Source organism: Carassius carassius, chromosome 14 (assembly GCF_963082965.1).
Source record: "Carassius carassius chromosome 14, fCarCar2.1, whole genome shotgun sequence".
NCBI lineage: Eukaryota > Metazoa > Chordata > Actinopteri > Cypriniformes > Cyprinidae > Carassius > Carassius carassius.
Window position 1 is genome coordinate 14416406 of NC_081768.1, and position 15091 is coordinate 14431496.

General features: G+C 37.2%; 1 protein-coding gene across 1 annotated transcript in view; it reads left to right on the forward strand.

Annotated features, from left to right (window-relative positions):
- The window catches only part of LOC132157073 (PDZ and LIM domain protein 1-like), a 5942-nt gene extending 444 nt beyond the window's left edge, over positions 1–5498 (forward strand). Inside the window, exons 2-7 of the mRNA XM_059566233.1 lie at positions 1140–1291; positions 2053–2140; positions 3057–3241; positions 4081–4226; positions 4457–4574; positions 4785–5498. Of these exons, the coding sequence (XP_059422216.1) occupies positions 1140–1291; positions 2053–2140; positions 3057–3241; positions 4081–4226; positions 4457–4574; positions 4785–4971 (876 nt within the window). The 3' untranslated portion in view covers positions 4972–5498. The remainder of the gene's footprint in view (positions 1–1139; positions 1292–2052; positions 2141–3056; positions 3242–4080; positions 4227–4456; positions 4575–4784) is intronic.
- Positions 5499–15091: the final 9593 nt, after the last annotated feature.

Here is a 15091-nt window from a genome sequence, read left to right on the forward strand (position 1 = left end):
CACTTGGATTAAAATGCTCAGGCGTCAGTCTCGAAGAACAATTAGCGAATAACTAGTTCATTTTGACGCAAAATCAGGTTCTTTCTTAAACTAGTTCTGTCGGTGATTCCATATGGTATCGCAGATAAGTGTTCAGGCACCTAAGCTTATGCATTTCAATACATTACATGTAGGCTATCCGTGGCATGAATGCATGTTCTAATGGTAACGTGACACTCAAGCGTGCGATTCAAACTTTCAAACTACTTTCAACCGCAGCAAAATGCATGTCATCTCTTAAAGGGGCACTCAGTATTTTTGTTAACTGAAAGTTGTAAATGCTACTTTTAAAAATATTGAATTATTATTATTCAAATGTTGTTCACTTGTATTAGTATAAGACTCCCGTCCCCATATTTGAAGAATAAGCTATTTTATTTTACATCTAGTGGGTCTCTTTTTTTTTTATGGGTGCCACCATGTTGAGATCACATGACCAATGGTAGTTTTTCACATATAGCACATCCTGCCAACACTCAATGTAAAAAAATTAAGGCCTGATCACACCAAGAACGATAACTATAACAAATATATTAGTGTCCACAACTATGCACAACAATGTTCTGTTTATTGTAACTTGTGTACTGCAGTTATATCATCTGTGATTCTACTGATATCGTTCCTCTGTGTCTCTGTTTCCTATTCTTATAGAATTAGAACAACTAATTAAACTTTATAGTTACAGTTATAATGTTACCAGTATAGTAATCATCCTTGAAGTGACCGGCCCTGTAGTTAGGGTCGGACCCAGGAGTGTCCAGAGAATAAATAAACAGTTGTGTGAAGTGGAAGCAGTTCATTAACAAACATTGTGTGTTCTAGTTGATATAAACCAATTGTGCCATTGGGATGAATAAGATCCAGCTAAAAGTTAATAAAAACTTGCTGAGTGTACATTTAACAATAACGTTTTTCTCACAAACTAGCTGCACACCCTGACACTTTATAGAGGAAGCCATCATGTAACATGTAAAAGCTACACCAAAGCTACACCAAAATTCTGCCATATTCTTTTAAGTTTATATTTGGGCATGAAAAACTAATTCTAAAACCCTTTAGGTTTTGATGATGATTATGATTACCAGTTTCGACTTTTTCAGGTGACCCCAGGAAGCAAAGCAGCTCAAGCTGACCTTTGTATGGGGGACATGATCCTGGCCATAGATGGAGAGTCAACAGATGGCATGACTCACCTGGAAGCACAGAATAAAATCAAAGCTTGCATAGAGGAAATGGTGCTTTCCATTGACAGGTGACACGTTACTTTGCAAAGAGGAACATGCAGTGGTTTGTCTGAATGTATTGTTAGCTGAGAGTATGTAGAGCACCCAGAAAAGTGTGATAAAATGAAACATCTTCCAAAAACAAACAGAAATGTAGGCTTTTATTAAATTCTTCCAGACGTTGTAGACTTAATTTTATGAACCATTATGATGCCATTACTCAGAGGTCCTCTTTTACATTTTAGTGCATATTTTACAACAACAACAAACAAACACTGAATCCTGAGTTGGAGGTTGGCAATTAAATTTTTCCATTGGTCAGTTAATTTGAACCAGAATTATTATTATTATTTTTTAAGTGACAAACATCACTACGTTTTTAGTTATAAGCTATGACTCATTAATGCCGTGGAATATAATTGCATACAATGTACATTGTTGCTGGGTCTAATTTTCAGCTCTTTTTTTGCTAAAGCCTGTCACAAGTCGTTCTCACGATTTCAACATATCCTCATCGGTGTCAGTCTGCTTGATAAAGTCATGTTGTAGACAAGTCTAAATCTGCAGAATTTGCCACAACACTGTTCAGTAGATGACCGGCAACCCAATGTGTTTTTATGCCATGCAAACTTGTGCAATAGATGATCAGTAGAATTGCATCAACTTGCCTGAATCTCTCACACTGGGCCCAGGCTTTATTATTATTGTTGAGCCATGGTGATTTTATATTTTTACTTTAATCATTTGCTGATTCACTATAGGAAGGTTTTTCCATTTTTGCTTTTTGTAGATCAGAGTCGAAAATGTGGTCCCCACTGGTCACTGAAGAAGGAAAGACCAATCCATACAAGATGAATCTGGCCAATAAAGAAACACAGGTGCGTTTTAGCTCTGATTATCTGGGAGCTTAGGGTTTTTTAAATGGATCCTTATCATTTTCAGAGAGCTTTAAAGACCTAAATAGTGCATGAGACTGTCATGCATAACAGAACCATTGCGGCTAAACAAATAAAGGCACGGCACCATAGGCTGCCAAAGTGAAGTCATTGTTTATGTCCTAACAAGCCTTATCCATGGAGACCAGTAGGTTTATCAGCCAAAACCATGACGCAAGACCCACATCCTGCAGGCTATGTTGGAAATTTTGGGTCAGAATGTGAATGATTATAGGAAGTGTGTGGAGCTTGACTACATAGTTTGGGTGTTATAAATGTTTCCCAAATTAAGCAGAGAGAGAAACCTAATTAGAGACAACTGTTAAATATGTTTGTTAACAGAGGAAAGTTTCACAATGTCATAAAAACCTTAGTCATTAGTGTTGAAAAACTCTTCCGTTTCTGTTTTTTTTTCACATCAACTTGGTTATAATAATTACAGTTAAAAACTTAAAGCAATGATTGATTCTCAAACCATTTTTCTGGTCTGAATAGTTAGGTATTACTGCAATTCTTAGGAAATTATCTTATGTCTTTGGCTTTGCTTTTGTGTCATTCCAAGTCTTTATGACTGTATTTATTTTGTGGAAAACAAAAGCAGATATTTTGATGAATGATTTTCTTTATACACTGAAAGTCAGTAGAGTCCAGAACCATACAGATTTTTTTCATTATATGGAAAAAAAGGACAAGAAAGTAAGACAGACGGGTTTGGAATGACATAAAGGAGAGTAAATAGTTTTTAAGAATCTTTGGGTGAAATAACCTTTTCAAGTTCCAGTTCTCTCTTCTGTTTTATGAGATTAGTAATCTTATTGTTCCTGCTCTTTTTTTTTTTTTTTTTTTTACTTTTCTGCAGGATGTGAAAAATATAGGCTCTGCTCATAACAGGAGCGCCATGCCTTTCAATTCTGGCAGTCCAAAAGTGGTTACCAACATGTACAATAACCCCTCTGGCCTGTATTCCTCTGAGAACATTAAGAGTTTTAACAGTGCAGTGGGTGATGTCCAGACTTCTGCTGCCTCCAATGAAGCCAGTACGATGTAAGCATGATACACACCTCACTAACATACTTGACCCAAAAATCTGTGGTACAACTATCTTACAAAAAAATGATGTTACAGAGTCCTCTCGGTAACCTGTAGACTTTCATGACTGATAATGACTGCTAGTTCAGATCTTAACTCCCCAAAAATGTATTCATTAATTATATATATATATATATATATATATATATATATATATATATAATTTAAAAATGCTTGAGGTCGAGAAATTTAATTTAATTTTTATTTTTTTGGAAGAAGTTTCTTATGTTTACCAAAGCTGCAAAAATACAATAGAAGTACATTTTATAAAAAATTTAATAATAAGTGTTTTCTGTTTTGTTTTGCTTTTTTTTAATGCAATTTAATTCTGGGAAGATAAAGCAGTTTTCAGCAGCTATAACTCCAGCTTTCGTTGTCACATCATCCTTTGGAAATCGTTTTCAATTGCTCAAGAAACATTTCTTAAAAAAAAAAATTGTTCTGATTTTATTTTCAATATTCTTTGATGAGAAGTTCAAAACGACAGCATTTTTTATACAAGTACATACATTGTAAAAATCTTGGTTACACCACATGACATTTAGACTTTTCTTGAAAATGTGTAGTTTTTCAAAAATTTTCTAAAAGATGTTTTGTTTTTCTACTTATGAACAATTATGCATCATTATGTGCTACACTTATTCCAGTTCTGTGTTGTATTAGTATAGCTATTTGACTTTGTCTCTCAGGGATGAAACTAGGAAGTTGGCATTGAGTTTAATAATATAATGCTTTTGAGATAACATTGCTTGTCTTGTGGCTGTCATTCGTGTGACCTTTTGCATGTTTTATAGCCCAGATCCCTGTAGACCTGGCCAGCCAAAGCCTGCGTTAGCGGCAGACTCTGAGGTGTACAAAATGCTGCAGGAGAATCAAGAATTCAACGAGCCTCCTCGCCAGTCTGCCTCTTTTAAAGTTCTGCAGGAGATCCTGGAAACCGGTATAATTTCATACACGCCTGTACTGTACTACATTGTGTCTGAATTACCCATAGGTCACCAAGCCTAAGCTTCTGTTGACAAAATGGTTGTCTGTGATTCTGGTCATTCATAATCATTAAGTTTTAAAGCCATGCCTGTGGCTACAGTAGTAAAACACATTTTGCGTCAGGTTTTTGGGCCTATAAAAGAAACCCTTAGCATTAAATGGATTTCTGTGCCTTTGTTTCAGGTGATGCAGATAAACCATCAGGCTTCAGAAGTGTCAAGGCTCCAAACACCAAAACTGGAGCCTCGGTTGGGAATCCTGAAAAGCTCTCTCTTTGTGACAAATGTGGTTCAGGGATTGTGTAAGTTTCACTTTTTTGGTTTATCTTTCTGGGAAAAGTTTTTAAAGAAATGCATCTTAGAACAGTTGCATATACTGTATAGTGCAGTTGTGATGTTATGCCATCTAGTGGAACATTTTGGAACTCAATCTTGTTATAACTTTATAAATAACTAATTTATAAATAAGTTATTTTATAAATAACGTTTTTTCTCTTTATTTGGTTATAAAGAGGAATGATGGTCAAACTTCGAGATAAGTTTCGCCACCCAGAATGCTACGTCTGCACAGACTGCGGGATCAATCTTAAGCAAAAAGGACACTTTTTTGTTGAGGACAAGATTTACTGCGAGAAACACGCACGTGAGCGCGTGACTCCTCCAGAGGGTTATGATGTCGTCACCGTTTTTCCAAAGTAGAATGTTTCCCACATTCTACTATAAAAGCTGCACATTCCTTTATGTGGGAAAATTCCTTTGGAAATCTGTAACATTTTATTTGCATAGTCTTCCAGTGGGGCTGCTTTGTTGCCAATATGAATGTTTGTGGAAACTCTTAAATACTCAGAAGTGCATAGAGATAAATGGACTTTGGCAACAGTAATCAGGAAATTGTGATTAGACATCACCTGAATATGTGAATATATAGTCTACCCCAATTAAGTGCTATTGTTATCATGCATACCTATGTTGTCTTCATTCCATCCATTTATCTCAAGGCTCGTTTTATTGGTGCTAGGGTAGCTTAAGACCACTTATTGCATTTGCAGATTTTCATAGGTTTTATACTGATAATTGAAATATATATCATCATGGCTGTATTCCCCACGCACACCAGTATGTAAAAACTATTCCATGTTTGTATATTGTCTTTTGGATTCTCCATATTTTTGTATGAAAATAACATGTTCAGCCTTGCTGGAAAAATAAAATGTTGCATATCCATTGTTAAATGTCTGTATGGTTTATTTCTTTGCAAATTCTTGTAATTTTTTTTTTTTTTTAGGAATGTTTATTCATTTGAATCTTGTTGGCCTTTCAATAAAAGCCTTTCTGCAAAAGCATTACATCATAATTAGAACAGAATAAATTACAAAATACTATAGTGTTGTATCGTAAATATCAACCCACTCCTACTTCAGTCATACAGTATTGTTGTTTTGCAGTGTATATGTATATGCATTATATATGACGAGTTCAGATGCAAAAGCCTCTAAGTGCCATCAAAAATTATCTTCCAAAATAAAAATTCCAACTCAAATTGTGAAACTCGTGTATACACACCGACTGAAGTAGTTTGAGTATTTGGTTATTTTAATTGTGATGATTTTGGCTCACATTCACTATCTCAACAAATTAGAATACTTCATAAGACCAATAAAAAAATAGTGAATTGTTGGTCTTCTGGAAAGTATGTTAAATTACTATACAGGTACTCAATACTTGGTAGGGGCTCTTTTTGCTTTAATTACTGCCTCAATTTGGCGTGGCATGGAGGTGATCAGTTTGTGGCACTGCTGAGGTGGTATGGAAGCCCAGGTTTCTTTGACAGTGGCTTTTTGTTCATCTGCATTTTGGTCTCTTGTTTCTCATCTTCCTCTTGACAGTAGCCCATAGATTCTCTCTGGGGTTCAGGTCTGGTGAGTTTGCTGGCCAGTCAAGCACACCAACACCATGGTCATTTAACCAACTTTTGGTGCTTTTGGCAGTGTGGGCAGGTGCCAAATCCTGCTGGAAAATTAAATCAGCATCTTCTTCAAAAAGCTGGTCAGCAGAAGGAAACATGAAGTGCTCCAAAATTAGCCTGAATGCACTTGATAGCCTGAATGCACTGTAAGTCGCTTTGGATAAAAGCGTCTGTTAAATGCATACATTTTAATGTCTTGGTAAACTGGTGCAATGACTTTGGTATCCAAGCTTGGATACAGCACTCTGTGAGCAGCCAGCTTCTTTGGCAATGAATGTTTGTGGCTTCCCGTCCTTGTGAAGGGTGTCAAAGATTGTCTTCTGGACAACTGTCAGATCAGCAGTCTTCCCCATGATTGTGTAGCCTAGTGAACCAAACTGAGAGACCATTTTGAAGGCTCAGGAAAACCTTTGCAGGTGTTTTGAGCTCAGTGACTGATTGGCATGTCACCATATTCTAATTTGTTGAGATTGGGTTGTGTTTTTGTTAAATGTGAGCTAAAATCATCACAATTAAAATAACCGAAGACTTAAACTACTTTAGTCTGTGTGCACTGAATTTATTTAATACACGAGTTTCACAATTTGAGTTGGATTACTGAAATAAATGAACTTTTCCATGACATTCTAATTTATTGAGATCCAACTGTATACACACCCACACACACACACACACACACACACACACGCACACATATATGTATACTTGTTGCTCTGGGAAGCGCAGCTGAAATAGAGCGCCTGCACAGAAAGCAAAACTTGTCATAAGCAGAACAACAGTTATTGTTTCTTTGACGAAATACTAAAGCAGGTTAAATATTAATTTATTGCGATTTATACATTATCTACATATGCGCTCGAATGTAAATGGATTTTAAAAAATACTTGTTTTTTATTTATTTGCTTGAATTAAAAACAAGGAACTAAAACACATTTACAACAAATATATTATCGTCATACATATATTTTTGTGTTAAGAACAGTCATTTTATAAATATATTTTGCGTTTAAACTTCCATTGCTCATAGGCATATACTTTTACACTTTTGACATGCCCAGTGTGTCATATTCGTGTTCATTACAAGAAAAGTCAAGCGTTGCTACTCACAGGTTAGATTTAACGTCAGATTTCCCTGAAATTTGCAGTTAAATTCCTCTAATAAAAAAATCAGTGTAGTAACCTTGCGTTTCTTGCCAATTTGATGATGAGTTTCTGCAGTGCCACTTGGACGCACATGAGCTAGATGCGCTATAGAGGGTTTTCACGACGCGTCATCAACCCGGAAGTCGGCCATTTTGGAGGCACTGAACGTAAACAGTGCCATTGAACTGAATGGACTCGCAAATTTGGCTGATTATTGCTTCTGAAAAGTCAAGTTTTGGTCTGTACTCATTGGTCGCACCGAGAAAAAACATTTCTAGTTCTATAGACTGCCGAAAGTTAAAGAGAAGAGTGCAAAAAACTGATGAAAGATGGCGTTTGAGGTAGAGAGAGGCACAGCATCAGCCACATGTGTAAATGAAGCATTATCTATGGCTACATTTTTGACGTAAAATAGTTAACTATGGGTACATACACACTGTCAATCCGATTATCTTTGTATCCGTTTGGAATATTATCTAAAATGATGTCCACGCTGTATTGCAACTGTTCAGGTCCGATTTGTGTGTCCACCCAGCTATTTGACAACACGGCAATGATGTTGCGTTGATGGAGGGGTATTGCATTTGCAATATAAATGTTTTCTTATTTAAATTTGACGCGTCTTTGCATTGACTTAACATTGAAATCACTCGCGCCTGACGCGCTATTAGGGATGGGACGGTATGAAAATTTAATATCACGATTATAGTGACTAAAATTATCACGATTATCAATATTATCACGGTTTTGTTGAAACGAGATGAAAGTGTTCAAAAATAGTTGATGCTCACACTGAAAACATTTCAGCAAGTTTTATATTTAATAATCAACAAACAACTAATAAAACAAGCAACTCTATGCACTTAATTTAAAGAAAGATTAAATTCTGTGGCATTTCCTTCCTTACAATGAAAAGTGTAGAAGCATAGAAAAGCATAGAAAAGTCACTGACTTTCGCCATTCCTTCTCGAAAAAAAACAAAAAAAACATTGTGGCCTTTCTCTGTCGTTTGAGAGAGGCAGTTTTAACATTATGTGACATGACATCTGACGCGTGCGGCCCGGTCCAAAAATAAGGCTACTGACTTGTTGCCCCCACTACCACGCCCATGAGTATACACACTCACCTCACGCAGCGAACGAATCACTTTCCTCAGCGAACGACTCACTTTCCTCAGCAAACGACTTACTTTCCTCACGCAGCGAACGACTCACTTTCCTCAGCGAACGAATCACTTTCCACACGCAGCGAACGACTCACGCAGCTAACGACTCACTTTCCTCAGCGAACGACTCACATTCCTCAGCGAACGACTCACATTCCTCAGCGAATGAATCACTTTCCTCAGCGAACGACTCACTATCCTCACGCAGCGAACGACTCACTATCCTCACGCAGCGAACGACTCACTTTCCTCAGCGAACGAATCAATTTCCACACTCAGCAAACGACTCACGCAGCGAACGACTCCCTTTGCGCAGCCGGAGACTCACTTTCCTCACGCAGCAGACCACTGACTCTCTCTTCATGTAGGGACCGAATATTATAATTAAAGTGACTTTTATATTACATCCAAAAGAATATTTAGATATAATATTTAAATATTCAAAAATATGTAGGCTACATTTCAATAAAATGAAATAATTGCCTATTGCAAATTTGTGAATGCATGGTTAACTTTTTTTTTCTGCAGTCAGGCTATACTGAGATATTTAAAAAATCTATATTTTGTAAAAAATAATAAAAAAACCTGAATTATAATCTAAACATCTGTATTTTCATACAATTTCCTAAGTAGGCCAATAAATATATAATTTAAAAAAAAATATGATATAAACTATTATAATATATAGTGAGAGCTAAGCTAAGCAATAAAAAAAATAAAAAGGCACAGGTTAGGTCGAGGTGTAAAGCAAACAGCTAAAACCCCAGTACTACGTTTTTATAAACTGTGGACCCCAGAAAATGTTACTTAAAAAATAAATTATTAAGCTTTTAATCTTTACTGTAATTTAATTTATATTTATATGTATATTAATATTATATATTCAAATTTATTTATACAGTGGTCGAATTTTAAAATTGTTTTAGGGGGGATAGAGTCTTTCTTTTTTTTTTTTTTTGTCATATTACTATGCCAGAGGTGGTATTTTTTAGTACATGTATTGGCACTCTTTGGCCTCTACTGTTTTTGACTGTAACAAAGAAACCTTGCTGTACGTCAACGCAGTAATCTAGATCTGATGTATCATGAAACTCTTTTTCATGTCAATGAAGACTCCCTGCTGTAACAAAAGAGGATGAACAGAAGGAACACAGAAATCCCTGTTCACCAACAGGAGCACATTCTACATTTTCATTGGTTTTCTGTGGCTTGCCAAACAAAAACTATTACAGTAAGAGTTTCAAGTCAAGTCAAGTACAAGTACACAGCACATGTGCCTTGGTGAGTGAAATTCTTGGGAGCGTGCTCCAGAAATTGCAGAAACAATTAACATATAACCATACAGACTTCAGCAGGTCTGGCGACTGGGAGAATCTCGCGTTTAACAGGGACTACTGGAGAAAAGCAGTGCAGGAAGGTGCAGCACAACACGAAACAGAACTCCGCCGTGCCACAGATGCAAAGCGGCAACACCGCAAGGACAAAAAGAAAAGGCTCCACCACCACACATCCCCTCAACCTTCCAATGCCCACATTGCACCAGAATCTGTGGATCACAGATCGGCCTCTACAGCCACCTGAGGATCCACAAATAAGGCGACCCGATGGAGAGGACAGTCATACTCGTTTCGAGTGACCACCGAAGAAGAAGAAAAGAAGAAGAAGAGACATACTTACAGTTAACACTACACATTATACATAGAATGTACATATTCTACATTATGTAAACATATATACGCATAAAAATATGCTAAGGTGCAACAGATTGTACATGAATTGGATATAGAAAATGTCATGGATGTGCATCGGATGGTATCCAGTGGTAACAGGTAGATTATTGTATTAAATGCAGTGTGTATGTATAGTCCAGTGTTGAACTGTTGAAGTTAAAGTGTAGTGTGTGACATACCATATTGTAGGAGTATGCTGTAGGGTGCTGTAGGGTGTATAAGATCTGACTGTTCATTAGTATGATAGTCTGAGGGAAAAAGCTATGCCTCAGTCGGCTAGTGCAGGATCGGATGCTGCGGAGACGTCTTCCCGAGGGTAGCAGAAAGAGAAGTTGTGTGGGACGGGTGGCTGGAGTCACTGATGATCCTCCGGGCTTTCCTTATACACCACCTGGTGTAGATGTCCTGGAGGGAGGGAAGCTCACCTCCAACAATTTACGGTTGCCAGCGGTGCTGTTTCCAGACCAGGCAGTGATGCAGCCCGTCAGGATGCTCTCTATAGTGCAAGTGTAGAATACTCTGAGGATGCTGGGGCTCATTCCAAATCTCTGGAAGAAGAGGCATTGATGTGCCTTCTTCAGCACTGTGTCAGTGTGTATGGACCAGGTGAGATCCTCACTGATGTTAACTGTTGCTTACCCGCTCCACAGGTGTCTTGTCGATGGTGATGGGTGTGTGTTCTCTGCTCTGTCTCCTGAGATCCACCACCAACTCCTTGGTCTTGTCGATGTTGAGTGAGAGGTGGTTCTCTTGACACCTTTTAGTCAGGGTGCTCACCTCCCCTCTGTAGGCCGTCTCATCGTTGTCGGTGATCACCGTCGTGTAGTCAGAGAATTTGACGATGACGTTGGAGCTGTGTGTGGCTGCACAGTCGTGTCTATACAGGGAGTACAGGAGTGGATATGTGAGTTTGATAAATTCATGTCATACATTTTATGTAGGCAGGTTAGGTACATATATTGTAGACATGCCACTGAAAACCGACATGTGTCAGGTTTTAGTGACACATGCCACTGCACACTGACACATGCCAATGGCATCTGTGCGTCAGATGTCATGTCACATAATGTTAAAACTGCTGCTGTGTCGTTTGCCTTCACTCTGCGATCCCCACGTTGTCTGCTTGCTAATTTAATGGAATCTTTTTCTTTATTCTTTTATTTCTGGTGTTCTCTTCGTTGAAGGAAGATGCGCATTCCTTAGTTGCTGAGTCTATATATGCTGCCAAGTTCTAATTCTCTGTTGCATTAGATTTTTTTGGCACTTGGTAATGTCTATGGGTCCAGATTTGAAATCTAATGATGAACTCGAGTTAGATTTAAAGGTCCCACTCCTTCCTTCCTGCACGTGGATATTGGAGTCATTCTGTACATTAAAAACATAACAGGACATCTTCAGCCCAAGGTCTTAATAACAACCTATAAGGAATCTTTCACAATTCAGATGCTTACCTATTGGCTTTCAGACTGGCTCAGTGAAACCGAGGTTCTGTAAGGGTGTTGGTCTACAGCACTGCGCGTCGTGTCCACCAGTGAGAAACAAGCGGTCTCTTATTCATTCCCTTAATATATAAATCAAATGGACAATAGAGGGTGATGCGCCCAATCGTCATTTATGTCCCTTTATCATATCTGCGCTCTAGGGCAAATAAATTGAGTCAAGTGGCCAATCAGAGACGGCCCTTTCAGAAATGTCCTTTCAATATGTCAGGTGACGTTTTCTATAGTTGTCTGTTGTTGTTTTTATAATAGCCTAGCAATTATGCATTAATCGTATCTAATTAAAACAATTTCATCAAGAGAAACAGCTTATTGAAAATATAATTGCTTATGAGCCTTTGTTTTATATTCTATAATTAATCATTATCGAATTGTAAAAATTGTACTGTATATTCATGACGTTTTCTCATACATCAACTTCTGAATAATAAAAAAAGTTCCCGGAGCAGGATTATTTTCCAAGTAATGTTATTTGTTTTGACATATAATCATGCAGGAATTGGACAATGTAGTCTACATTTTATTGGCAGTCAACATGACAGTTTCAACAAGAAATGTTAATTATTAGAAACTGAAAATAATTACTGATAAACAATTTTATTTTAGTGTCATTGCCGTTGTGTGCCTTGTGGCGATATTCCTGTGCGTAAATTGTGCTGTAGTGCACAAACGACTGGGAAAATAATATTTAATCGAAGAAAAATGGTGAATAACTTGAATTTGTGTGCAGCAGCAGTTTCATAATACAATAAAAACACAGAATGTTATGCACAAAAACATTTTCATAGAAATTAAAATGCGTGCGCACTGGTGTCTCCAAACGGAAACCGTTATTAACAACATCAATCGTAATAATGGTCGCAGTTGCAGACAAAAGACTTTCAGCATGGTGGGATAGCACGAGTTTACATTTGGCCCCATGTCTTGATAAATCTTCATTTATTTTAGAGACCAAGAACACTGTTAAGGGCGCAAAATATTAACCATGACGCCCAAGTGTTCACAAAGGCACTCATCGCCAGTGTAACTAAATAGTATGTATTTTGAAGGCCATCTGATAACCATATGTTTTCAACAAAATTGACAAACAAAGCAAGGAGATATGGAATGTTGTCGTGCTGTTATCAAGGCCTCGAAATAATCCAAAGTAAACCAAATATTACCGCTTTACAAATAACTTTTTATGCCATATCCATATTGGGATATCGCGGGACAGGTGTGGGTTTAGGACTGTCAGATTTGTCCCCCGATTTTTTTTTATCAGTGCCTAGTAATATATTGCTTGTTATGCAAAGTATGGGTGACTTGTTGCTGTGGAAATCATAGATATCGCAAAGATGTGGATTTTGAAAAAATTCGTCTTACTGAAAGCAGGTGATAACTAGCCTCGCTGTGACTTATACTTCTTCATCTGCTGCACTTTACAATATGTTGCAATTATTTATTAAACGAAACCTGTTTTATTATTATTTTATCAAACAGAAGTACCAGGTGGGGCTTTATTTTCATCGTTAGTCTTTTTTTGAAGGGCATCTGCAGAATGCAATCAGTTTCAGGACTGAAACTCGCTGACCAGCTTTTTGCCATCCATTTGTCCCAAACTGTCAGAAAAGCTATTTAATTCTTCTCTCTTGTTCCGACGCGGAAAAAGCGCCACATCAAGAAGAAAAGGAAACTTCACTGCGAAGACTAAAACAACAACTTAAAAACATTTAATTACAACCCCCGATGCCATGTACACCTCTTGTTAAAACTCAGACAATGTCAACTCATTTGTGCGGTAAAACGTGCACCTTTGGAGACGTGTGCGCTTTTGGAACGGTGTGCGCATCGAGACCAGAAAGATCTTGAGTACACTTTCTTGTAAGCAGTAATGCAGTTTTAATGTGCTGTTGAGGTTTCTTTTAGACCAATTACCAATTACACCAATTACAATTGAATAGCCAAGAGCTTCTTGCTAAAACTCTATTTGGTTTTTAGCAATCGGGGGGTCATCCTCAACAGAGGCGTCGTGCCCATTCAAAGTGAGGGGGCACGTGCCCCCTCAGATTTCTGAGCCAAGTGGTTTTTAAATGCAGCTTCCAAACGAAAAAAAAAATTGCAGAATAATATTTTTTATATATTTGATACAATCACAGCGGTGAGAATAGATCGTTCAGTGCACAGCATCAGCTGCTAAATTCAAATCTGCGTTCGCTGGCTGGCGCTGAGCCAGAGACAGACGCGTTCGTACAACGCTTCATGATAACCAATCAGAAACTATTCTGTTGCGCTTATGGATGCAATGGCCAATCAGAGACGTCCAGAAGAGTCATCACTGAAACGCAGTGTTTTGTTCACTTGCTCGCTGACTGAATTATTTAGCGAATTCTCTCATCAGAAACAACAAAAAGTGCAGATGTGCGTACGAATGTAAGTAAGATATTCGTTTCATAATGTAAAGTGCTTCAGTGATTTTAATGGGAGTTTTTGAGAGTGCCTGAACTCTGGCTAGACTGAATGAAAATGTTTTTTGATAATGTAAATGTTCTTTACTCTCTGTAAAATGAAAGTGTTAAAATAAGTATCTTACAATATTGTTATTAAAATTTACATTAAATGCAAATTCAGTCGTATTAAAAATATTTTATGGCATGATATGGCACTTAAGTAAAAAGTCAGGTTTTTATGTGTAGTTAATAGATTACACTACATTTCCATATATTGATCAAATAACAATCTATAAAGGTGCAAAACGCGTTTACCTACACATATTTGAGAAACGAGATATTTCCTGATATATTAAGCGTGTTTGGAATTGTTTTGAATAAAAAGGAAAAAAAATTATAAAAAAATAAGCCTATATCAGTTATACAGTGCTTTCGTAGAATGACTTATACTCCCGAACCCCCCCCCCCCCCCCCCAAATGTGCCCCCTCAAAAATCATGAATGCATGACGCCCCTGATCCTCAATAATCACGATTTAGTGATGCTCTGAATAACTTGGTTCTACTGCAGCTTTTCTCTACATAGTGCCCACATTCAGTGGCCCACACAGACTTGAATAGAATTCATCTTTCTAACTTGCCATTCAGTTTTGGGGTGGAAAAGCCTCTTATATATATATATATATATATATATATATATATATATATATATATATATATGCACTTTTATGTCCCAGGGGTTTATTCATTTATTAATTTGTAATTTTATAAAAAATAAAGAATAAATGTTCAACTTTTTTTGCTATATGAAGGTGACATTGAAATTACCATGACTTCATCATTTATTTTCGATACTTCAAATGCATTTCTGTTAATGTTGTTTAATCCT